Source organism: Elephantulus edwardii, unplaced genomic scaffold (assembly GCF_000299155.1).
Source record: "Elephantulus edwardii isolate Elephantulus edwardi_28Jun2011 unplaced genomic scaffold, EleEdw1.0 scaffold00022, whole genome shotgun sequence".
Taxonomy (NCBI): Eukaryota; Metazoa; Chordata; class Mammalia; order Macroscelidea; family Macroscelididae; genus Elephantulus; species Elephantulus edwardii.
In genome coordinates, this window is record NW_006399772.1 from 4,461,916 (window position 1) to 4,489,817 (window position 27,902).

The window sequence follows — 27,902 nt, forward strand, 5'->3', positions numbered from 1 at the left end:
GATTGCACTGGAGCGTAGAGAAGCCAAAGCACAAGGAAGAATTCAAGATACTAAAGAGCTGAACAGAAGATTCCAAAAGGCTGCTTGGAATGACAAAGCAAAAACCTATAGTTTGAAAATAAAACAAAAAAAAGGATGAACAGACTCATCATTTTTCAGGCTGAAGGAATTGGGGAAGGGGGGAGGGAATGCAAACTTTCAGGGACAGTAGTGAAATATTCTCTGAGCTAAATATTGAATAATGCAGGAAGAAGCATGTTTTTTTAATAAAAAAAAGGAATTATGAGAGTCACGGTACCCCAAAAGAATTGGATGACGTGCAACCACTTTAGGACAAAGATTGATAGTATTGAAGGAAGAAGTCCAAGCTGCACTGAAGGCGTTGGTGGAAAGCAAGGCCCTAGGAATTGATGAGATATCAATTTGAAATTTTTCAACCAATGAACATAGGACTGAAGGTGCTTCCTTATCTATGTCAAGAAGTTTGGGAGATAGCTAGCTACCTGGCCAATTGATGTGAGTAAATCTATATGTGCTCATTTCAAAGAAATGAGTAAATTCTCAATATCATTAAAATCACAGTCAGATCAAATTTTGCTGAAAATAATTCAAAACAATTTCATCAGTACATCAACAGGCAACTACCAGAAATTCAAGCCAGATTCCAAATACATGTAATGAGAGATTATTATTGCTGTGTTCCAGTGTACCTTTGTACCTTGGCTGGAAGTAAAAAGTACCAGAAAGAGGTATACATGTGTTATTTTGAGTGTGAAAATGCTTTATTGTGTGGATCATAACAAATTCTGGATGAAATTGCAAGGAATAGAAATTTCAGAATACGTAATTTTTCTCATATAGAAAACTATAGATAACCAAAGAGGCCATTCAGAGAAAACAAGTGGATGCTGTATTATTCAGAATCAAGAAAATTTGCTGAAAGTGCTTTGAGTCTTACTAATGAAGACTGCAATCTTCACTATGGATCACACTTCAACAGAAAGGAAACAGGATTCTTCACATCTGGACCAACAGGCAACATCACGTTGTTGTTGTTATGTGCCATCAAGTCGCTTGCGACTCATAATGACCCTATGTACAACAGCCCTAAACTCTGTTCTGTCCTGTGCCAATCGCACCATCTCTGAAACACCCATCCCGATTACCCCAGTCACTGAATCAATCCACCTCATAGAGGGCCTTCCTCTTCCGCGCTCTCCCTCCACCCTCCCAAGCATGATCTCCCTCTCCAAGGACAGGTCCCTCCTTGCAACATGTCCAAAGTATGTTAGACTGAGCCTTAGAATCCTTGCCTCCAAGGAGCAGTCTGGTTTAACTCTCTCCAGGATGAATCTGTTTGTTTTCTTGGCAGTCCATGGTACATTCAATACTCATCTTCAGCACCACAGCTCAAAGGCATCAATTCTCCTTCTCTCCTCCTTAGTCATTGTCCAACTCTCTGATGAATAACAAGTGATAGCAAAGACCAAGGCCTGTATCAGACGCACCTTAATCTCCAAAGAGACACCATTGCTCTTCAGTACTTTGGAGAGGTCCCTAACAGCAGACTTTCCCATGGCAATACATCTTCTAATTTCCTGCCTACTGGTGCCGAGAGTGTGTTAAATTAAAAAAAAAAAAATATTGTTAAGGATTTCATTTTACTTGATCCATAATTAACTTCCAAGGAAGCAGAAACCAAGTAAATCAAATGATATATTGTACTTGGAATATTTGTTGCGAAGAACCTCTTTAAAATGCTAAAGAGCAGAGATTCAAAGAATAAGGTGAACTGGGACCACTGCTTTAATATTTTCAGTTGCTTGCAAAGGCTAGACATGCTAGAGAAATAGCTTTGGGACTTCAGGAGGGGAGAGAGGCTGAGCTTTCCTGATCTCCACACCTCATCGCAGGTACTACGGGGAAGACTAGCCAGGGACCGCCATGGACGCCATTGCCAGAGAAATAAGTGAGACCCAAAAAAAATTGATACCTTTAAATATAGCATTAGGGGGCAGGAAATGGAATAGTCCATATACTTCCAGGAGAGTGGGGGGGAAATCATTTTGGAAGAAGTGTGACCAGAATTCTCCTTTAAACCCAGGATGGGGACACTTTGTTTCACATACGTCAGACATGCTATCAAAAGGGGCTAATTTCTAGAGAAGGACCTCGAGCTTGGTAAAATAAAAGCGACAGGAAAAAGTAGATGATCCTGAGTAAGATATATTAATTGAGTGACTACAAGAATGAGCTCAAATATAGCATCATTGCAAGGATGGCCCCTGACCAGAAAGCTGTGAATGAAAATGAACTCAATGATGACAACATTAGGATGTATAATGGTATCACATTTGGGGTTTAATTTGCATTTCCCTGAAGGCTAATGACGTGGAGCATTGTTCTGACATCTATGTATCTTCTTTGATAAAGTGTTTTTTCACTTCTTATTCTAAGTGACACAATTCACATTTAACTGGTATTAGTCAACATATTTTGATTCTGAAGCTCTTCCAGCTACCTTGGTCCATTTCTCAAGTTACTCACTGTCATCAAGTCTGACTCTTCCAGTGACACTCCATCCAGCTTCCTAAGCCATAGATCTCTTGAGGCACCCATCTTTCGCTCATAGAATCACTGGTGGATACGAACTGCCAGCCTTTTAGTTGGCAGCCTGCTACATTAAACACCACACCCCCAAGGCCCCTTCATTTCTCATGTTACAACAAAAACAACACAAATTAATTTATTATTATCATTTCAAGTGAAGTTATTATGAAAGCATGTCTCCTTAGTAAAAGTGAAAGCACATATTTAAAATATACCAAGTGAAGAGAGTAAATATGTATCATAAGAAGTCCTTCTTATGTTGATATATGCACTACTAGGGTGAGAAGAATAAGCATAGACAGTGATGGTGTCACTTTTCTAGTAAGAATATACTGACATAATTTATTTAGCCATTAAGGGGTCACACTGTAAGTTGTTTCCAAAGCTAATATATGATCAAGGCCTTCTAACTCCTGGACACTTTGCTTGGGGGCCTGTTTATATTTGGTTTTATCCAGTCATGCAAAATTGCATTATTTCAAGTTCAAACATGCTCTACCCTGTTAGTGGAACTTTGGCTTCTGTGAAAAACTGAAGAGCCAATAAATATTCATGTAATCTTCTGGATAACACATTGAAAAGGACAGCTGGCTCAGGAGGGATCATTTGCCTAGGTTAGTATCTGTTTCCATTTACATTAAGAAAATATTGCAAGAAGTTATTATCTGCCTGAGGGCTTGGGGGAATACAATGGAAGGCTGATATTGCACCTGATTGCTTTTGACATTTACCTATTGTAACAGGGAAGCTGTGTGAAGATAGCCAAGTGGCTTTTTACAAAACACAATTTCAGAAGCTATAAAAGGGAAAAGGAGATGGCAGAGATAGAATACCCTGCATCTGTAAAAATGAGAAACATGACTTGTCAGCAACACCTGCTTGTAACTATCAACTGTTTCCACTGGGCCTGCTGAGAAATTATTGAGAGCCAAGTACGTTGATGGGTGTGAAATCACATGTGCTTCAAAAGGCAGTGGGGGGAGAGAGAAGAGAAAGACAGTGTGCTTTTATTGAACATTTCTACCCCGAGTATCTGGGGTTAATTAAAGTAATTTTATAACATCTTCAGAACACTTGAAAAGAAACCAGCTGCTCTTAATGGTTTGGGGTGGGTTTTTGGGTTGTTTATTTTCTGTCAAAGATACAGAGAACAGGACTTTAAAGGTTTGGACACATAAATTATTTGACAATTCTTTTTGGCACCGCTCTCAGTAGATTCTGTCTCTAGCCAGGACACAAAATATTGACTGCTGCAACTGATTTAAACTTAAAAAAGATATTGCTACTTTTTAATAGGTGATCGTAAAATTATACCAGATCTGTCTCCTCCCATTTAGTGGTGGTTGTTGACACCATCAAGTCAGCTCTGACTTACAGAGAGCCTGTGAACAACAGGTCTGAACTTTACCTGTCCTGGACCATCCTCACAGTCTCTAAGTTGTTCAGGTTCCATTTAGTAGAACTCCAATAAAGTGCCAGGAAGTGAATAAAAACACTTGATGTTAGCATGTAGGAAGAATCTTCATAGATAAAAGTTAGTACTACATTCCATTTTGCGGGAAGGATGGACAATCTCCTCTCAGGCGAAAATGTCTTTGAAAACCTGCCGGAGGGTCAGCTATGGGCCAGTTCCAATTCCATAGTACATAACAACAACAACAACATATTCCGTTTACTTTGCTCACTCTATATCAAGACTTGAGTTTGGAACATTTTTATTCTAGTTCCTAATTTTCCATAACAATCAAGATTTTCTAGCAAGAACTTGATAACCTTTCAGTAATAAATTACAAATGAAAGGAATCACTTATTCAGGAGTTAAATTTATCAACAGAAAAGTGAGTCAAGTATTTCACTTGTATCTTCCATTAATATAGAAACAATGAGTGAGTTAAAAAGAGAAGCATTAAGGAGCTGTTTTTATAGAACATGCTATATAGTTTCTAGGGCTCAAGGCAAAATTGAAATGAGGAACCCTTGTTCAAAAATTATTAGAAATGTCAGCATGGTGATGCAGAGCCGGAAATCAAGCACCATGTTGTCAGAAGGGGCCTGTCCTAGGAAAAAGACACCATGCTGGGAAACGTGAGGCATCCGAGAAACAGAACACTCTCAACTCTCAACGAGGTGGAGTGGCTCAATGACTGTAACAATGGGCTTGAACTTACCAGAGGTCACACAGATGGTGCAGCACTCCGATCTGACATTTATAGGGTTTCTATGACTCATAGAGACAATCACAACAACAAAGCCCTTCTGAGCGTCAGGCCCTGTGCACCTGCGTGGGTTGCCCAGCCACAAAGCCATCCCTGTGTCTGTGGACCCACCATATCTTCCAAAATCAAGGAAACTACTTTTACCCAGCCTCATGGCCTAAGATAGAGGTTCCAGTCAATTTGTAGGAAATTAAAATTCCTAATGCAATGCAGTTTCTTCCTATTACTAGTTTACTGTTTGTTTTTAGCTATATGTTTTTTTTTAAAAACTGGTGCAGAGTAGAAATATCAGTAGTAAAATATAGCTGATGACTATCTCTCCCCTCCAGCCATATAGTTAATACTTTCTAAATGATGTTTTCTGCCCTTGGGAACAGGAGTTCAGTTGGGCTCCCAAATTGTCAGTGATGGGCCCCTCTTCCCATCCGCCTGTCTCACCATCTGCTTGTTACCAACTGGAGGATAACTAAGCTGTTCCACCACAAGAGAGTGACTCATGGGTGCTGGGGGGAAAGTGCACTTGTGAATATGCAGCCCTTAAAACAGCAGCTGCTCAGTTTGGGGTCGTGCAGCTCATTTGGCTATGATTTCAGGGAAGACGTTTTCATTTTTGGAATGCAAACTTTCACAGACTCTTAAAAGAAAAAAAGCCATGCAGCCAGGTTTTTAATTTTACCACAAGTTTAAGAAAGAAAACACATTTTCCCCACTTCTTCATCCATTGGTGACCAAGGAAAGCTCTCACAAAGGATGTTGTGCCACGTTCTAAGAAGGGGCAAGATCTAGTTGAAGGCGGTTGTCACAAGTCAGTCAGAACTTCTATGAAAGCAGAAAAACAAGAGTCTGCATCATGAATGAAAAGATAAATTTCTTCGCAACAATCTTCCACCACTCCTACCTGTTCACACTACCTCAATACAACTAGGCTATACAGGCGTCTGCAGAGACCTCAGATAAAGAAGCGGCGATTGCAAGAGAAAAAGGAACCCTTGCTTCCTTCTGGGTTTACTAGATCCTCTTTCCCAACATAAATTTTGTCCAAAGGGATTTGCCATTCAGTCAATGGGCAGTTATGTTCCTTCCTTTTCAGGATGGTCTTCCTTTCCTCACCACACTCTGCATCCACACTTAGATTCCATAATTTGTCCTCCTATGTATCCTTGCTCTGTGCTTTCACGTGGACGTGCCCTTTTGACTTTATCTTAACTACATTTATAGATTTATCTTTGATCTCTCCAACTAGACAAGTAGACTATGAATTTGTTGAGGGCAGGCGCCGTGATATGTTGTTATTATTGACTTCCCCACTAGTACAAATCTACTGCCTGCAGCTAAGAAAATGCTATGCAGAAGTGTGCAGACCTGTTTGGTAATCGGTAATTCTGCCCCAACCCACAATTCTAAAACTAGGTGGTATATTTGCCAGAGAATTGAAAGGAAAGACAATGTGAGCATCCAATTCAGGCCACAAATTCATAATGCGAACTAGCTTCCCTTTAACTCCATAAGTTAAAACATGTTGTTTAACCTTCACAATTGAATGGATTTGTGAGCTAATGAGAGTTTATGCTATTGATTGCCTTTGAAGTATTTACTTCTGTCACACTCATTTCAGAAGCTTATGGCTATTAAGCTTGACAGTGTTTGATACAGAATCCACTTCCCTTGTCTAATACCTTCCTCCATATATAACTGCACTTGGTAAGATCTATTAACAAGGAGATAATGAAATGTAAACATGAGTCATCAGGCTCTTCCTTCTCTAAACTGAAATACATCTAAAGCAAGGAAGATGCCTCAAAAAGACTAAAAAATAAGGTAGAATCTAATTTTTCTTTCCCTTACAATGATGCTGCTAAGAATTTTACCAAGGTCCCATGATCAAAGATGTCAGAAATAATCCATTTTCAACGCATCTTACTTAGGGAGACTGACCCAGGTATAACTAAACATAAACTTAGTGGCTTAATCAGCTTGTTCTCCTTAAGGGCTGACCAAGTCCAGGTGAACAACACAGACATCCAGCAGCAAGAAGGGACAATCATTGGTTCTTGTAACAATGGAACAAAAGATCTAAAGAATCCAAATCTCCTGAACTAACGAAAAGAGCATCCAGACCAACTGGTGGTGGTGGTGGTTGTGTTCCATCAAGTCGGAACCAACCAATAGCTGACCCTCCAGTCAGTTTTCAGAGGCAATAAACCACAAAGGAAGAAATTGCCCATCTTTCTCCCATACAGCAACTGGATCTGAACTGCATATCTTTGTGTTGGCAACACAATTCCTTACCACTAAGCCACTAGAGCTCCCAACTTACTGCCTCTTAATATTCTTGTTAAAAGAGAGTGGTTTGTTGAACATTGCTGAAAGAATTGTTCTAGCTACTGGAAAACAAACAAAAAAAATTGCAGTATTATAATTATACACTAGTGTTTCACCTAGAAATAAATAGAATAAAGAAAAAAAGATGTATTTCTGTCTTAGTCAGCTAGTGCTGTTATAACAAAAATACGTTGTGCATCATAATCTTTCTGTGGCTAGAGAGCCCTGGTGGCCTAGAGGTAAGAAATTGTGCTACCAACACCAATGCATTTATTTCAAATCCAACAGCTGCTCTGAAGGAGACAGATGGTAATCTCCTCTGAAATCCCACAGGAGGGGTCAGCTGTGAGTCAGTTCTAACTTGTTGACACAAAGCAACATCACAGAAATACCACAAGACGGTGACTTTAACAAACAGAAATTTCCTTTCTCACAGATTAGAAGTCTGAATTCAGAGTCTTTGATCCAGAGGAAGTCTTTAACTCTGTCAGCTCTAGAGGGAGGTCCTTGTCTCTTTGAGCTTCTTTTCCTAGGCCATCTTCATGTAGTTTGGTGTATATATATATATCTCTTTCCTGATTGCTCCTTGTTCCCCTTGCTTGTTTAATCTCTTTTTCAATGAAGAAAGAGACTGCTTCAAGACAAACTTTATACTAATCCTGCTTCATTAACATAACAAAGACTACTGTTTCCCAAATGGAATTATAGCCATACAGTGCCACCGGGGCTCCCTAGTCACACATGTACTGCTGTTGTTGTGAGTGGGTGTCATGGCATCGACCTCAACTCATAGCATAGTTGCTGTATAAACAATAGATCTGAATCTTGACCTTTCCTGTTCCATCCACCATCTCTGATATACGGGAGTCCATTGTTATAGTCTCTGTGTTCGTCCATCTCATTGAGGGTCTTCCTCTCTTCCACAGACATAGAGATTAAGATTTACAACATATTTTTAGGAGACACAGTCCAATCCATAGCAATATCTTTTCCATCATTTATGTCACTTGTGATTAAAGGGAAATTTCAAGCTAGCAGTATCTCCTTCCCAAATACCAATGTGTCCCGAGCTACATACCAATGTGTCCCGAGCTACATGACATACTGCAACTTTTCCAAAGTATCTGTGTATTCTAAGTACATCATGTCAAGAAGGCTGTTCCAAAGGCTGGATTTATATTTCTGCCTGACAGATGATGTCTGCAAGGCGTACTGACTAAATGGACTGCACTCTAGCAGTTACCTTAGTCATCAATTCCTAGCGAATTAATGAATACCATTCATCCCAATAATAGAAACCAAAGTCAGGGCCCTTTCCTTGCTCTGTAATTCCATTAGTGATGCATAGAAAGCATTTAGGTCGTAAGCTCTGTAGACCTTATCATTGAGCAAATGGAACTGCATCTTGTTTCCAGAGCATGCTCTCCAAGCACACCCCTTGTCAATGATTTGTTGTGCATCAGTACATCACAATCCCATGTCCTTATAAATGTAGGGAAACACTGCTAAAGAAAACTGGGACTGATTCAGCTATCAAGACTTTCAAGTACTGCTTTTATTAAAGTAAATAAATTCAATTTATTTTATTAAATCTATTAGAGTTAAGCAATTATGCTGAAGTTATGCCAGGTACTTAGAAATACTGAACATATAGTTTTAAATTGTGTTCATTCATACTTTATATCAGCCACTCACCCATTCTATGTGTGTCTCATAAAATTCATTTGGATTCTCAGTCCTTTGTTTTTGACTGTTGTTCTTCTATTTGAGTCGTTATTCTAAATATGCTAATAAAGTTAAAATGGCTTTGAAATTAAGAGCTATCACCATAAGCAAATAGCAGCATAGATATTATAGCTCGTTCTGATTACAGTGAAACTTTCATCTTGAAATCTTGAGCAGCAAATGATATTTTTCTGAACTAAATCTCACCAATTACTTCCTTTCTCATAATGCAAATTGCTTATACATAACATGCGGTCAGGAAAGAAGGGGTCTGATTCCAAGGTTTGTAGCCACACTGGCATAGGCTTGGAGTCTAGCATTGTTAACTGTTTGTTTATTCATTGGTAAAATCAGCATGATTAGCGGGAGAAGGATGGGCACTCTTGTCCCATGCAATTAACTGCCTCTGAAAACCCATCAGAGGGTCAGCTATGAGTTGGTTCCAATTCTATAGTATAAAACAACTGTATATTTTTACAGTTCCTTCACATTAGGACTGCAAGATTCGTAGAAGTCCCCAACACAATATTGGGAAGTAATAAATAACACATAACTGTGTGTGTATGTGTGTGTGTGGTCATCTCTGTGTTGAAATATTTGAGGTTTTATGCCCAGTAAATTCTAAATGATCCACAGTAATGGAGGGAAGCAATAGCATGAATAATTCAAAACCGTAAATCATCCAAAAACCATTTGTAGTGTTTTGAAGCATGTTTTTAAATTTCATTTCAAATATAAGTGTTTCTGATACCCAAAGAAATTACTTCAAACAAAGAGATGATGTTATAATATGAAGTCCTTAATAAAAGGGCTCTGAGGAACTGTCCAATTTCCTTTTAGCTCTTCTCCTCCTCTCTGTCTTGCCTGTCAAAAGACAGCTACCACAAAGAGCTCACTTCAAGCCAAGTTCCTGACTTCCTTGCTCCCCTGGACCAGGGCCAGCTGTGTGGAATCATGGTTAAGAGAAAAGGCTATGGAATCTGACAGATGAGATTTCTGAGCCCTTCTTGGCCTATGTGAACCTGGGCAAATCACTGACTTCTTTATACCTCAGTTTCCTCAACTGTAACCTTACTTTGATATCACGTATTTATATGACTTGTTAAAGATTAGACTGTTTTTATATTAATATAGATATAAGCCTGTATGTGCACGCAGGTATATATTTACATATCTATTACTTCACACAGTATTTGGTTCATATAAGCATACAGTAAGAAGTAAGACAGGAAAGGTTTCATTTGGTTTTTTTAATTATTATTTGTGTGAAAGTTAACAAAGCAAATTAATTTTCCATTCATATACTTTATGTTATGACATTAATTACAATATGCACAATGTAACCACACTCTTTCAGTTGCATCCATGTGACTCTCATTTCCCTTGATTTTTCTAGCTGAGTCATTTCTGCTTTCTAAACTTTAAACCTGGAAAAATGCTGCCCTTTGGATATTATACGATTATACAATTGGATATATAAATGAGGTCACAGTTCACCTTAGATATCTATCTGTTGTTTGAGAAAAAGTGGAATCATGAGGTGGGTGGGTGGTGGAGGTGAGTGTTATTGAAAGCTTTAAAGGTAACTAAGGGTTCCAACAGTCTTTATCCAAATGGCCATGTAGGATTTTAGTTTTGTTCCACATTTTGCACACTAACCAATACTCACGTCAGTTGGTAGCCCATCAATTCTGGGGGCCTCTTTTTCACTAATGCCTTCAAATGAAGCTTAGACTTCTTCTTTCATCATCACTGGTTATTGATCATACTTATTTGGGGGGGGTTCATTCATTCATTGTTGCACTGTTTTCTCTACCCTCCTCCCCAGTTCATTCTTCTCGCCCCCCCCAAATGTCTGTTTTAATTGCCCAATTGCCACAGTGCTTGTCAAAGCCAGTTCTGATTAATCCCCTTTGTCAGTGTGTCCTTTGCCGTTCCCTATCACTCCTCCCTGACAGAGACTTCACCCTGATTCATAAGGAAAAGGGGATGGCGTATTCTCTTAGCTACTTCCTGCTGAAAAGGGACACTGTGGGTTTCAGGGTGAAGATCTTCTCTCACTACTCTAAAGGGCCCCTTTGGCAGTAGGAAACACATAGACTATTATGGAGATTGATTTTGGAATTTAGATGCACTGTTATCAATTGTGCTTAGCCGTACATGTTCATATCCTTGAAGATGTATCATGGAAGTGTTGCAGCCTAGAAGACACAAATTTAACTAACAAATTAAAAGCAATCATACTTATTTTTTTAAAGGAGGTATTTGCAATGAATAAAATTCAATACTTTCTCCAGCCTCATTTCTGTCTCCAAGTCCATAATTTATGGCTCTTCTTTGTTTCCAACTTTTGCATTCTAGTTATCAGTTATTAATAATCTTAATTGCATGTCAAGTCAATTTCTGACTGTAGAAATTAATAAAAATCCTCTTTTAAATACAGCTAAAGTAGAACATCAACAGAGAACTTCCAGAAATTCAGGCTGGATTTAAGAGAAGCCATGACATAAGGAATCCTAGGTTTAACTGTGCTCATGCAAAACCTGTACATAACCCACGAAGCTATTGTCCAAACAGAGAGAGGGGACCCAGCATAGTTTAAAATCAGGAAATGAGTGCATCAAGGCCATATCCTTTCTTCATATGTATTCAGTTTGTATTCTGAGAAAATAATTTGAAAAGCTGGACTATATGAAAAGGAATGTGGCATTAGGATCAGAGGAAGACTCATCAACAATCTGTGTTATGCAGATGACCTAACTTTGTGTGCTGAAAGTGAGGAGGACTTGAAATGCTTGCTATAGAGGATCAAAGACTATAGACTTCAATATTGGTTACATCTCAACATCAAGAAAACAAGAATCTTCACCATGGACCAATAAGCAACATCATTAAAGATGGAGAAGAAATAGAAATTGTCAATAACTTCATCTTGCTTAGATCCACAATCAACACCATTGGAAATAAAGACAGTGCATTGGGACAGTCTGCTGTTAGGCAACTCTCCAAAGTGCTAAAGAGCAACGATTTCAGTTTGAAGACGAAGGTTCACATGATATAAACCATAATCTTTACAATTATTTACTATGTAGATGAAAGCTGGAGGATGACTAATATTGGCAGAAGAAGAATTGATAGCTTTGAGCTATGATTTTGGAGAAGAATATTGAATAATTTATGACCTTCTAAAAGTCCAAACAAATATATTTTGGGAAAGGTCTAGGCTTAGTACTCCTTGGAGCAAGGATAATGACACTTTGTCTCACATACTTTGGGTGTGTTTTTATGAGCAATAGTCCTAGGAAAAGGATATCATTCTTGGAACGGTGGAGGATCAATGGAGGAGGGGAAGACTTTCAATGAGATGGAATGGCACAATGAATGTAGTGATGGGCTCAAGTATGATCGAGACGGCCAGTATGTCACAGGATAGGGAAGAGTTCTGATTCATTGTTCACAGGGTTGCTAAGAGTCATAGTCAACTCAATGGCATCTAACAACAACAGCAACATCCAAGACTGTCTACTGTGATCTTTTTAGAGTGGTCAACAGTGGTAGCTGAGCACTATCTAATTCTTATGGTCTCACAATTAATGGGGGTAAAGATTTGCATGGTCCATTAGTCCTTTGGACTTACTGTTTCTATGTATGTGGCCTTGCTTTTCTTCCCTTTTATATGTTTTCAACAAGAATAAACCTATAGCTACACCTTAACTGATACTGAACATAGTCTTTATGGATTACGTTATGCCGATTAGCCTTGATGTCCACAGAGAGTGTGGTCCCCAGGCCCTAGGACTCATTCCCTTGGTTTGTTTGGTTATGAATAAGAAATAGAAGTTTATGTAAGTCTGTGCCTTGTCTTTTTGTATATATGGTTCTACTTATAATAAGAAAAAATATTGCTAAAAGCTTTCTCTTTTTTATCCTTTTTTTATTTTTTATATTACTCTGTTTTATTTGCAAAGTTCTAATACATTGTTTTTCAGAGAGGAGAGAGACAGAGAGAATAAGGTTCAGTGCTGATTGTTAAATCTATGTTATAGAGCTTTTCTTTGGATGATAAATTCTTACTTAGAAATTGGGATTTTTCCATCCTTTTGAACTATCTTTTTGTGAAACTAGAGATGTCTCTTTACCTTATCTAGTGTCCATCTAATTCCCAAAAAACGCATGTCTTTATAAATGAAGCTGTTTTCCTGGGCTGATAGTTAGGGGGTAATATTCTTTACTTCCCTACAGTAAGCAAACTGTCCTTTCAAGTTTAGTGGTGGTAAAGGTTTGTCATCAGTACAAATGATCCAGGGAAGTGCTGTCTCCACTTGCATGATGCATGCACTCACGCACATACACATACATACATACACACACACAGACACACACACACACACACACACACACACACACACTGATATCAGAAATATTAAAATTATAGTTAAGATGATAGTTAAGCCTGATCAATAACTTATTAACATCAAAAGCTGTGCTAGTCACTTCACCTATGAGAATTTGTTCCGTTCTCCCATTATCCATTCCATTATCCCAATTTTACTTTGGATAAATAAAGCTCAGACAAGTTAGCTGGCTTTCCAGATGTCAGAGCACAGATCACAATATGCATATTATGGCCAGGTGGCTGAATGATTTATTGATCATTCAAGCATGAAAGGGGACAAAAAGTCACCCTGATTGTGGCTGAAGACCAAATACCTGTATCATTTTTTAAATTCAGCAAATGATGGCATTCTTATTACCGTTCTACTGGGAAAATATATTGTCCTAACACTCAAAGATAATCATCAGGCTGCTGTAAGTAAGGTATTCTTTTTTCATTCAATCCATTCATGTTTCTGACAAATAAAAATGTGTTTGAACTTCCAATCTAAAGCATTTCAAGTCAAGGGCACAAGTTTAGACATACTTTTATATACAACTGTGACCTTTCACACTAGAAGAATGAACAGGGTTACCAGTTCATTAACTCACTGCTCTTCCTTACCAATAGTTATTAGCTGATCTTCCACCTTTAACTGTAACACAAGCACAAGATACAGAGACAGAGGCCCCTCAAGCATAAGGAATGGTGGTTTGTGTCTGGCTCTAGACAGATTAAGTCAGTACTGGACTTCTCATAAGGAAACCAAGAAAAAGATTCATTGTGTGTGATTCCCTGGCTGGGGCTCCTTGTGATGAAGGAGAAAGGAAAATAAACAAGTTTCTGGGTTGGAAATTTCTTGAGGACAGGGAACTTGTGTGCTGTTGATGTCTGACTCTAGAATTGTCGTTGTCATGTGTGTGCTGTGGAATTGGAACCAACTCATAGCTGACCCCCCAGAGAGTTCTCAGAGCCTCTAAATCACAAAAGAAGAGATTGCCCATCCTTCTGCCTTGGCTGGTGATTTTAAACTGCCTGGTGACTTTAAATTGCCTTACCTATGGGGCAACTAAAGTGCCCTGTTATCTAGGTAGGAACTCAAAATTTATGTTGAATAGAAGTCAGCCTGGGGGGAAATTCATGTTCCTGTGTACTTTTCTCTGTCCATATATAAATTCTTTTAAATTTATATGAATAAAATAAATATTCATTATTTTAGAAATACATGTACATATTTTATCCATCCTAATACATATTTTCTCAGATTCTTAGCATTTCAAAAATAGAGATGCATCTTACATCAAAAGGAGTATTGTTATTTAATTGACAGAGATTAGCTTTTTCTTTTTCTTCCTTGTTGTGGCACATAAAATAAAGATTTCTCTAGTTATCAATGATATCTTAGATTTTATTCATTATACTGGATATTTGATATTGACAATATTTCAGCCCTATTTGTTAGATTAAATCTGAATGAAAAAATAAGATTTTTTTAAATTTTTTTTAATTTTCATGCATTCTTTGGTGCACATTTTTCTCCCTGCCCACCCCTCCCCAGTTCACTTTTCTCTTTGAAAAGTAAAAATAAATAAATACATACATACATACATAAAATTATTTCATTGTTATACTTCCTGCCCCCTCCCCCAGTCTACTCCACTATGCAGGTTTCATTCTGGACTCTTGTCATGACAATAATGCCTAATCATATATTCCTCCTAAACCGTTTTCTCCCTTATCTGTTTCAATGCAGCATATGTATTGTTTATCCCCTCTTAGCTTCCCCCCAACTCCAATGTCAATCCTGCTTTACAACAGTGGCACTATGCAGTATTTGTCCTTTTGTGACTAAGATATTTCACTTAGCGTAATGTCCTCCAGGGTCACCCATTTTGTATAATATTTCTTGAGTTCTTTGTTTCTCAATGCAGCATAGTATTCCATTGTGTGAATATACCACAGCTTCTCTATCCATTCATTTGTTGATGGACATTTAAGTTGTTTCCAACTCTTTGCTATTGTGAACAAAGCTACAATAAACATGGGTGAGCATATATCTGCTTGGGTGTCAGTTCTGGAAGAAATAAGATTTTAAAACCACATCATCCTTTAAAGGTTAGTGGATGAGTGGGAAATAGATCATAACTTGGTCACCATCTTAAGATGTATGTTTTTTTCTATTCTGTCTTCCTCTCAATAGGATAAAAAAGGGTGGAGATTCCTGGTATATATTATCTTTTAAAAATAATAAAAACAGAAACCTATTATTGTCTCCAGAGTGTGAACTCTTTGGCCCAGGGTTTGATGTCTTCGGTAATCACGTATCCATGTGTGATTTGCGATCACCTGAGGAGCTCCTTAAAAATCCAGAAGGATGGCGTTCCACCTGGATCTTCTAATCCAGGAATTCTGGAGTAAGGACCAGAGCTATTCAGTGTAGGGTGAATCTAATCGGAGCAGGATTTCTCAGGAGATGACTTCCTTTGGGGCTGGGACTCAAAATAGTGCCATGAATAATAGGATAAGGAGATCAATGGGACCATTTCTTGATAACATCCCTGATGCCTATTTCTGTCGGGGTTTTTCAGCTGTGCCCCATAAAATCGGACGCATCATTGATGGCAGTCCTGCCGATCGCTGTGCCCAACTAAAGGTGGGAGACCGGATATTAGCGGTGAACGGCCAGTCTATCATCAACATGCCTCACGCCGACATCGTGAAGCTCATCAAGGACGCAGGCCTTAGTGTCACCCTGCGCATCATTCCTCAGGAGGGTGAGTGCCCGGGCCGGCCTTGAGCGAGGTGGTCGCCACACGCCCCCACTCCCCCACCGGGGTGCTCGGCCTGGAGTGTCCCTCTGTTGCGCTGATCACTTCAGAGTGCCAGGAGCTTATTGATACCTGCACTTTTGCAAGAACTTCATACTCAGTTAAAATCCACATCATGTTTACTCCAAGATCATCCAGAGATCAAACTGTGCGACATTACAAGCTAAATAGTATGAATCCCCAGACACTGACTTACTCACTCACTCCCTGTGGTCTCGAGGGTACGGTTTTTATGGTTGTGTTAAGCCAGAACCCATTTAACAGAGATGACAGAGTTACAGATCAGGGGGGAAAGCCAACTTATTCATGTTAATGGTTAAACTCTGGAGAATTCTTCAAAGTCAGGTTGATTTTGTAAAGCTTGAAGAAGTTTTGTGATATAAAGAGAGCTCATTTAGAAAATGTTGCATCTGACATGAATCTCAAATTTGCACTTAGCCTTTTGAATTTCTCCGTTCAAGGACTCCACCCTGAGGTTTGAAGACTAGCAAGCATTACAACTCAGTCTTCCCTTAAGGGACCTTGAAATCCCCAAGTATCAACTCCCTAGAAACGTACTTTCTCAAGTGCAGCTAGCTGGATTTGGTGCTAGCATAAGCTGTTGGCTCACTGACGGGATTTCAGAGCTCAGTCACTGGAACTCACAGGTTGGGTGGACAATGATGACCCCCATGGAGGAAGATGGGCTTCCTCAATGTGTGCCCTCTGTTTGACCCAGGCCCCTAATTCCATGGAGGACTAGCTGGCATGAAGCTACCTGACTATAAATACAAGAGAGTATATCATAGCTGGGTGTCTACCCAGGAGCTCTAGAGACTTAATGGTTAGATGCTTGGCTGATAACCAAAAGGTTGGCATTTCAAACCCATTTCAAACCAAAGGTTGGCATCAACCTACTCCACAGAGGAAAATACCTGATGCTCTTGTTCCCATAAAGATTTCAGTCCAATAAAGCCCGTGGACCAGTTCTACTCTGTCCTTAGCTTGCTCAGAGTTAGAATCAACTCAATGGCACATCGCAAAAACAACAGGGGACATTGGGCAGTATCTGGAGACATTTTTGGGGTGTCACAACTGTGGAAAGATACTACTAGCATCAAGTAGAGGGAGCTCAGAAATGCTACCAACCATCCTACAATTCACAGGACAGCCTCCCACAACAACAACAAAAAATTGGTCAATAGGTTTTCTTTGGAAAATTGTGCTGATTGAGAAATCCTAATACAGATGGGGGTGAAATGAGGGGATTAGGGATGGTAAGAAAAGTCACAGTGGAGGGTGGTGCATAAGGAAATGCTAACAGAGTGTCTCTTATCACCAATATTTCATCTAACCAAAATTAGAGAGAGAGAAATGACTACTTTTTAAAAACCTGTTCTCCACAGGCATATGGATGTATATGTTCATGGAAAACAACTCTATATAAAACTGCTCGTTAAACATTGAACAGAGTCTGAAATGTGTCTGTCCTGACCCTTAGTCCAACATGCAGAGATGATCTCACTTGGGAATATGTGCTATGACCAGGAAAATCGAGGCTATGTTTTAACAAGTGACAGCTTAGGGGCTCCCCTTTGTCCTGTGTTCTCTCTAGAGAATTATGTGCTATAGAGGGTTATGAGGCAATAAGACTGGTAAGGGAGTGGGGGTGAATTACCAACAAAGCAGCATTTCATTATGTTATGGTTCATCCTCAAACTCTGGGATACAGGTAAGCCGTCTAGTTACAGCCAAAAAGTAGTGGCTAAACTTCTTTTCTCTCTCTCAAGAGGAGCTAAGAAAAGATTGTGTTAGAGTTTATTTCTGTGAATTAGTTTTTAGGTGTTTGGGCTTTTTAAACTGTAATCTCTTCTTTTAACAAAATGGTAAGAAATTCTGTTTGCAACCTTGATCAGCAACAGTCATAATTAGTAAAAGTGCTAATTATTGGAACATGGTAAGTTTAGTCTGCCACCGTAAACCTTACTTTACTAAAACTTGATCCACTGAGGAGGCAGAGAGGTAGCCCCTCTGACCACCACCATTACCCTCTCTTAAACTCCAACCTGACCATATTTGCCCCTTTGCTGTCCCATTGCAGAGCTCAACAGCCCCGCGTCAGCACCCAGCTCAGAGAAGCAGAGCCCCATGGCCCAGCAGCACAGCCCGTTGGCCCAGCAGAGTCCCCTGGCCCAGCCAAGCCCGGCCACCCCCAACAGTCCTGTCGCCCAACCAGCTCCTCCTCAGCCGCTTCAGCTGCAAGGACATGAAAATAGGTAATGCTCACTCTAGGTCTTCCAGTTTGGAGAGGCGAGGGAGGGGGTGAGGGAGAGTTTGTGCCTTCAACACTTCCACGTGCACTGTATGATTTTTGAGATTGTGTGTTACGTGTATGACACATATGTTACAGTAAATGCCCCTTAGTGTCTGTCCATCACAAGAAGAACCTTTCTTAAAGAGATGGTGAGCTCCTGAAGATAGGCTGGGGTTAACTAGCAAAAGAGCATATCAAAGAGAGATCAGGCTGAGGAAACAGCATGTACCATGGCCTTTTGGTGGAAGAAAGATATGTAAATGAAAGACAGAAATCAGACTTTCATACTCATCATAGAATGTGGCAGGGGTCAAGAATGGAGATTAATCCAGCCCTTAAAGGACCATCTACACATGCTAAAGATTTTTCTTTTTATCTTAAGTAAACAATCAAGTGTTTCATAACAAATAGCATCAGTTTGGGCAGCTGCATACACACCCATGGTCTGACACACACCCTCTGACGGATCCCATGGCCCCATTAACCCCTACATATGGGAACAGGCAACCCTATGGCTGGGAGGATGGGCACTTGATCTTACTGCTGTGTGCTCAGGGTTGACAGGCAGCATGGGGACTGGCCGGGGGTGAGGGTGTGAAGTCCCCTGCAGCCACAGTTGGTGTCCCTGACTGCCATCTCCTGCACAGGCTCAGAGAGCCTGCTCAGTGCTCGCCTAAGGTGCTTTTAGAAGGAGCCTCCCTGGCTGCTCACCAAACAGCAGCCCTCGGCCTGTTCACCAGGAAGCCCCACAGCCTATGGACCCAGATGTTTCTATGACATCCAAGTCGTATAGCAACCTATTTTGCAGAACGTATCATGGACATTAAGTGATACATAACTGTAGTGGGAAGTCACTGAAGGGTTTTAAGCAGCCTACTAATGACATTGTATTGGTTTTTTAAGAAGGTTTCTTTTTCAGGCCTGTAGAGAAAAGATTGGAGGCTGCTGGGAGAGAAGGCAGATAAAGCAGCTTGTTGGTAGACTGTTCCCCTTGTCCAATGAGCCATGAACATAGCAACTCAGAGACTGAGCATAGAATGGAGAAGGGGAAATGCTGAGAATTCGTAGGTGTGGATGAATGAAGAAGGTTAGCATTTGTGCTGTTTAGAACTAGTGATAATCTTGCATCCTTCTAATGACCAATTACAAAGTCAGTCCCTTAAGTGGATCCAAATAGAATTGTGCGCCATAGGATGTTTAAGGACTAATTTTGCATAAATGTATCATCCAGCCCGTTTTCCCTGATGTCTCTGGGTGGATCCAAACCTACTGCCTTTTGGTTAATATCAGGGTGTGTTAACCATTTACTCCACCTGATAAGATCCTTCTATTCTGTACCTGAAGATTGAAATGACAAATAACATGAATCAGGCACTTTGAACTTCCAGAACAAACGTAAGACATATAAAAACAACATTCTCTTTTTAGTGGGATCTGTGTGTAGCAGGAAGCCTGGGTTAGGCTAAACCATTGAAGATAGTGGTAAAGGCATGTTCAATTGATATTTTCCTTTTCAACTGGAGAAAAACAACCCAGTCCATGGGAATATCTCTGAATACAAAACTCTCACTGGTCTTTTCCATGATTCTAATCTTTTCTAAACATCTGCTTCCCATCTCCTGCCTCCTTTGCTGGTGAAGATGAAGTTTGATTACCCTCTGATTACCCGAACTCTGAATCCATCACTCATATTGTTGCAAATCAAACATTTTCCCTGTGCCACAGGTGTGATTTCCATAAAGCCCTGTCCTACTCTGATTTCCCCACTGCTTTCACAGAAGAGACACTGTCTATTGTCCTCAGCTGTGTATGTTTTTTTAATATGTGCCAGGGAAGAGTAGAGACTGAGCTCCAGGAAACATGATGCAGAGGTAGGAAATTGACAAGCTGTAAGAAGAATAAGTCCTGGGTGCCTCAGTAATAAGCACCCTGTGTGTTCATTTGCACTGTATGTTATCTCAACAGATTGTACTGCTTCCTTGGGATTTATTTCAGACTCAAGAGAAAGTGCCCCAGACATCCTGAGCCAGTTTCAAACACTTCTTGACTTTGTCATTTTTTATCAACCTCCCAGTCACAGTTCTATCGTCACCTTTCCAAAGTCAGGCTGTCCTAGACATAGACCCTGACTTCTATCCTTGGAGTGGTTCAGGTCATCCTTGTTCAGTGGAAAGGACAATAGTTATGTGAGCCCATTATCCTGTCCCATCTGGTACTAACTCACAGCCAAGCATCTGAGGCCCATCACAGGAGGAAAATGCTATATAGTGGGGTTTTTGTGTTTGAGTTGGTTTGTTTGATTTTATTGTGGTTTGTTGGAGTTTCCCCCCCCCCCTTCCTCCTCACCACAGAATAAAGTACTTGCTAACTCTGGAATAACAGATGAGGCTGGATGATGATCTTATAAATCACTATCATATTTGTCCAAATTTCTTGGACATTTTGCCTCCACCATATTCAAAGGATGAAAAGCATCCACTCTCACTCTGGGGCCCCTTTTCCCCTGGTTCCTAGCATAACTGAGTAATTGTTTGTTGTGGTGTGTATCTGCATATAAATAAAATCAGTGGCCTTACAGATATCAGAAACATGTTCCTAACTCTCTTTAAAGATACCCGTGGTATCTTTTTCTCTCTGTCTTTTTTGAATCAGGCTGGAGCTATGCCCTGAACAGCTGTACCCCAAACACACAGTATGCATTTCCTACTAGTTAATTTTCAAATGCACTGCCCATGTTTACATGCCATGTTGAGCCAGTTTCCATTGTACACTGGGGTAAAAACCAAAAGATGATCTGCTTAACGTTTTCTGTTTAATGAGGTAGAATCAGAGAATGGGATTATTTCATCTTGACTGGGCTTCTTACTCATGCCCTGCGTGCCTCTCTCCTTCGATATCATTTTGGACATGCTCAAGGTACGCAGGATCATTTTCATGTGAACATAAACAAAACACTCTGATGGCTTAGTGATAAGGAGCTGTGCTGCCAACCCAAAGCCAGGCAGTTCAAATCTGCCAACTGATCTGTGGGAGAAAGATGGGTAATCTCCTCTTGTAAGATTTACAGCCTCTGAAAACCCCTGGAGGATCAACTAATAGTTAGGTTCCAACTTAATGATACATAGCAAGGATCGAGAAGAAGTAATTGTTGAAAACAATAAAAGAATTACTATGTACTATTCTCTAAACCTAAGTGTGTATAGCAAAGTTCACCTTCCACAACAAAAGCGAATACAGGAGTTTCCCACATGATGACTGACTGCTTTTCATAAGGCATGGTTAGCGGAGAGCATTGGTAACTGACTTCTTTCACAGACACAGAACCCTAGGTGCTCAAGGATGGAAAGAGTTCTTGAAGTGCCCAAGAAATGTACAATCCTGCCATAAGGTCTTCCACTAAAGAGACAATGGCTTTTAGGTCTGTATCTTTTTTTTCATTCCTTTTGCAAACTTGGTAGAATTTGCCATAAACAGACTGGTTTTGTCATCTCTACAGTGTCTTTAATAATGTCATTAATCACCAAGGAGAATATAATTGATGGCCTTTCCTGAGTAAATTATCTTCCGAAAATATAATAGGAATTTTTTTCCTTTAAAGAATCCTGACTTTTCCTTAAATAAAAGAGTTTCTAAAAATCAAAGCAGCATAATTTTTGCCTAGCCATTATATCACTCACTTAAGAGCTAGCAATGACTATAAAAAATTAAACCTATTTTCCTTATTAAAGCTTTCTTCACTGTGCAGTACAACTTAAAATCCTGACACATGACACGGTGTGTAACGAAGTTTGAGTGCTTGAAGGTGGGCTAGGATGACAGCTGATGCAAGTTTTGACTGCACCTCTTCCTAGGTGTTTGCTTAATCTTCAGAGAGACTCTTATATATCCTCCTTTTTCGCTATACTTTCCTGACTGATCTGACTGGAAATGAAACACCTAAGGGATACGTCATAGACATACCACACAGATAATGAAAATAAAATGACTGTCTTAGAACTTAAAACAAATGACATCTAAACCATAAGCAAGCTATTTCCAGAAAGGATCTGACACAACTGACAAGCGTCACCTAGCTCTATTCCTTTTGTTAAATGCATACATTTGCATAGTTAAGTATCTTATTCAAAGTGTACTTTGAATAATTCTGTTCTCAGCACGCAAGCTCTCAGTAGGTGAGTGGACAACTTGCTGAGGTATAAAGTCTGAATTATGCAGCTCACAAAAGGAAAGTCTTACCTCTGAAGGGTGAAAAAACAAATGAGACCTACTCAAAAGTTTATTAAATTAACTCTATTACTAACCCCTCCCCAAGAATCCTAAATAAACACATTTTTGCCACACACTTTCAGTGTGTTCTCACCAAGTATTAGGTTATGCAAATGACAATTGCCCTAGGGGAAGGGTTGTTGATTTTTATTTGTTTGGAGGGTTTTCCAAATATTTAGTAATAATGAGAATCTGTGAGATCAAAAGGTGATAAAGAACCCATCTATTCTTTTCCTTAAAATACATTTTATTTTTATTGTCACTCAAGTGAAAGTTTACAAGGCAAAGAGGTTTTTCACTCAACCACTTATACATATTTTGTTTTATGACATTAATTACAATGCCCACAGTGTAACCAGACTCTTCCCACTTTCTTCTGTCCTCTCCCTTCCTGCCTCTGAGCTATACTTCTAGGCAAATTGTGCTTTTTTGATCTTGTGTGATTGATTGTCATAAGGAGTGAGTACCTGCTTGGTATTATTGTTCACCTTATGGGCTTCTCATATTGTTTAAATGAAAACTGAGCCATGAGAATGAGCTTTGTTCCATATTTTATGGGTGATGAAGTGGCATAATCTCAGAGGTCCTACTAGTCTCTACCAAATCAGTAAATCTAACTCTTTTATGGGTTGTTTTTTAAATTTTGTTCCCCGTTTTCCACTCACTCTGTTCTCCTTCTATTGTAATCCCTTCTATGGTGCTCAGCAGTGGCAGCCAGGCACCATCTATGTCTTTCTGTCTCAGGCTCCGGAAAGTTAGACTCACATAGCCCATGAGTCCCTTGGACTCATTATTTCTTTATACCTTTGCTTTTCTTCTCTCTTCTTTGTTTCAGACAGGGTGAGACTAATAGTTGCACCTTATAAGTTGCCCCTCAAAAGCTTTCAAGGAAAAGTTGCACCTCAAAAGCAACCCAAAAACTTAGATACCAGCCACTGCTCACCAAAGTATGTATGTAAGTACAGATACGTTAAATGTAGAGCATTGCCTCTGTGGTCTGTGTTAAACCAATTGACCTTGATATCCCTGGAGATTATGATCCTGAGGTCCCAGAAAGAGTAATGACTCCTTCAGAATATTTGGTTAGGATTAAGAAATTTACATAGCTTTGTTTTTTGTTAACTCTACCATTCACATGGAAACATTGGTCTTTGTAATTACTTGTTATGCATCGAAAAGCTGGACAATGATAGAAGGAGAATTGATGCCTTTGAGCTGTGGTACTGGAGAAGAGCATTGAATATATCATGGATTGCTAGGAGAACAAACAAGTTCATACTAGAGAGGGTGAGAGCAGGCTGATTCTAGGAGACAGGGATTCTAAAGCTTTGTCTGCCATACCAGTCCTTGGAGAGGGACATCATACTTGGGAGTGTGGAGGGACAGCGCAGGAGAGGAAGACCCTTGATGAGATGGATTGATTCAGTAACTGGAGTAATGGGGGTAGGTATGTCAGAGACAATAATATTGACACAGGATAGAGCAGAGTTCAGGGCTGTTGTACATAAGGTCACTATGAGTTGCAGGTGACTCGATGGAACATAACAACAATAATAAGAACTCTCAGTATTCGGGGCATACTGTTAGGAAGGACCAGACTTTGGAGAAGGGCATAATGCTTGGAAAGATGGAGGGTCAGTTTGAGAGTAGAATGCCCTCAATAAGACTGTGACACTGTAACAATAGGCTCAAGTGAGTCAGAGATAGTGAAGATGGCACAGGATTAGGCAAGGCTCAGATCTATTGTTGGTTGGGTTGCAGTGAAGAACAGGCATTTCTAGAGCACATAACAATACAAATATACAAATATCATCTGCCAAATGCAAAGTCACTTTTCACAGTTATTGTCCCATTTTACATTCCCAATGGCATTGTATTCAAGTTTTAACTCAGTATATTGTTTACTATTTTACTGAGCTTTCTATTTTTGTTAGAATAAGGTGATATATCAGTGTGATTTTTGTTTTGATCTTTATAGCAGCTAGTGATCTTGAGTATTTCTTCATAAATTCATTGATCATCATAACTTCTTTGTTGAAGTATCTTTTCATGTCCTTTGCCTATTGTTTAACTTTTTCTTTTTTTGTTGTTGAGTTATATTTGACAGTTTATTTATGCCCTAGATTAGGAATCCTAAATTTGTTCTTTATGCTTTTATAGTTATAAGGCTTTTTTCTTGAGTTAGTTTATGCATGTGGTGAGGTATGAATTTTGTTTCAATTTTTGCAAAGAGATAACCAGTTTTGCTAGCACAATGTGTTAAAGAGATTATCTTTTTATCACTTAATGGATTTCATCTCTTTGCCAAAATTTGGTTGTCTTGTTGAATGGGAATATTCCTGAGTTCTGTTCCGCTGGTCTATATGTATATTATTGTATCAATAACAGGCTGTTTTGATTACTTAGTTATGCAGTATGTTTTGAGATAAGGAAATATGTTGTTGTTAGGTACCATCAAGTCAAGTATGACCCATAGTAATTCTGTGAACGACAGATCTGAACCCTATCCTATCCTGTGTCATTCTTACACTTCATGACACATTAGAGCTCACTGTGGCAGTCACTATATCCATCCACCTTTTTGAGGGTCTTGCTCTCCTTCACCGACCCTGTACCTTTCTGAGCACCATGTCCCTTTCTAAGGAATAGTCCCTACAAGCAACATGTCTAAATTATGCTGGTGAAGCCTCATCATCCTTCATCCTTGCCTTCAAAGAGCACTCTGGCTGCACCCTCTCCAAGACATAATTTATTTGTTCTTTTGGCAGTCCATCGGGTGTTCAGCACTCTTCTCCAACACTAAAACTCAAAGGCATCAATTCTTCTGTTATTCTTACTTATTATCCAGCTCTCAGATGCTTACATAGCAAGTGATCAGAAAGACCATGGCATGAATGAGACATACCTTAGTTCTAAAACTGATATCATTATTCTTAAATACTTTTGAGAGGTCCCTTACTGCAGATTTTCCCAGTGCAATACGTATCCTCATTTGATACTGATGGTACCAAAGGTGTTATGTGGATCTAAGTAAGATGAAGTTGTTGACAGTTTCAATCTTTTGTCCCTCCATCATGATGTTGCTTTTCAGTCCAATGGTAAGAATTTTTGTGTTCTTGACATCAAGATGCAATCCATATTGAAAGCTGCATTGTTTGATTTTCTGCAACAAATACTTCAAATTCTCCTCATTTTCAGCAAGAAAATTTGTGTTATCTTCATAATGTAGATGATTATTGATGAGTATCAATCCAATCCTTATGCCACATTCCTCTTCACAGAGTCCAGCTTTCTTAATAATTTGCTTAGCATACAGATTGAGTATGTATGGAAAAGAATACAATCTTGACAAACTCCCTTCCTAATTTAAGCCATGTAGTATTCCATTGCTCTGTTCGCACAACAATCTTCTGGTCTAGCTATAGGTTTCGCATGAGCACAATTAAGTGCTCTACGGCTCCCATTCTTCTAAAGTTAGTCATAACTTGTTATGATCCACACAGACAAATGCCTTCGCATAGTCAATAAAGCATAAATAGACATTCTTCTGGTATTCTTTACTTTCAGCCAGAATCCATCTGACATCAGCAATACTATGCCTAGTGTCACAGCCTCTTCTAAATCCTGCGGGAACTTTTGGCAGTTCCCTGCCTATGTATTCTTCTAGCCATTTTTTAATGATCTTCAGCAGTATTTTGTTTGCATGTGATATTAATGACATTGTTCCATAGTTTCCACATTCTGCTGGATCACCTATTTGGGGAATGGGAACAAATATGGACCTCTTCTAATCTGTTGTCCAGATAGCTGTCCTCCAAATTTCCTGGCATAGATTGGTGAACACATCCAGAGCTGCATCTTTTAACTGAAACAAGTCAATCGGTATCCCATTGATTCCTGGAGTCTTGTTTTTTGCCAATGAAACTTTCCACCTCATCCTTCATTACCATTGGCTCCTACTCATATTGTACTTCCTAAAATTTTTTAACATCAGTCAGTTCTTTTTTGGTACAGTGATTCTGTGTGTTCTCTCAATCATTTTTTAGTGTGAAAGAGAATCATCGTTTCTTCTTTTTTTATTCTTCTTTGTAATGCTTTGTTTATCTGGAGTTTCTTTCCTCTCTCTGTGAAATTGATTGTAAATGTATCCTCTCTTTGAAGAATAATGTGGGATCTAAATTGAGATGGTATTCTATTTATAGATTGCTTTCAGTAATATTGACATTTGCACAATGTTTTATCTTCCTATCCATGAACGTAGTATGTTCTTCCAACTATGTAGATATCTTTTGTTTTCTTGTAGTAGTGTTTTGTATTTTCATTGTACAAGTCTTTTGTAACTCTGCAAAGGTTTATTCCTAAGTATTTAATCTTTCAAATGGCCATTATATGTGTGGTATTGTTCTCCTAATTTCTTTTTCAAAGCTCTTTACTCTTAAATGTAAAACTTATACTGGTTTTGAACCTGTTTTCTTTATGCTTTTCAGCTGTTTATTGATACTAAATATTTTTTAATTCTTTATTCCTCCATACTAATTTTAAATTAAATCATTATATAGAATATGTTTCTAAAAATTTACCTACATCCCTGAGTTTCTCATGAGTATCTGTTCCTGTAGTATAATCAATAAACAAGATAATTTAGTGGGCTCTTTAACAAAAACAACGTACCAGTAATAAGGGAGCTCTGCTGGCTTAGTGGGGAGGGAGCTGTGCTAACAACCCAAAAGTAGGTAATCCCCACTTTATCAGCAGCTCTGCAGGATAAAGATAGGCGATCTCCCAGTCAGTTTACAGTCTCTGAGGAGGGGCCAGCTGTTGTGCCCACAAAATGCCCCTCAAAGAAATCCGAAAACACACCTGAAATTTCAAGAGGGTTTATTATATTATTTTCCACGCGTGGCGACTTTTCTCCTTCCTCAGGAAGGTGGTGAAGGAAGAAAAGCCTTGAGTTTCCCCTCCTACTTGCTTTCATAGCTCTTTTGAGTGCCCCTGTTAGGGCAGGGGGACTGCAATTTTGGTTGGTGGGTTGACTTTTGATGGACTGGCTACTTTGCCCACCTTTACTTCTTTTGTGTCACGTAGACACTAGTTAATTCCTTACTTTTCAAGGACAGACCAGGCTGTACTCGGGGCACTCATGTTTGCCCTAAACCAAGAGTTTAATGGCCCGCGTCTGCCTCCAGTATTAATGGGGGTTTATAAAAAATGGGGTTTCTGCTGTCCCTTCATCAGCTATGAGTTAGTTCTGAGTAGAAGGAAAGGAA

General features: G+C 39.3%; 1 protein-coding gene across 1 annotated transcript in view; it reads left to right on the top strand.

Annotated features, from left to right (window-relative positions):
* MAGI2 (membrane associated guanylate kinase, WW and PDZ domain containing 2) overlaps positions 1–27,902 on the top strand; it is a 1,911,292-nt gene that overhangs the window by 1,756,619 nt on the left and 126,771 nt on the right. Inside the window, exons 17-18 of the mRNA XM_006882679.1 lie at positions 15,837–16,022; positions 18,157–18,331. Coding sequence (XP_006882741.1) covers positions 15,837–16,022; positions 18,157–18,331 — 361 coding nt within the window. The remainder of the gene's footprint in view (positions 1–15,836; positions 16,023–18,156; positions 18,332–27,902) is intronic.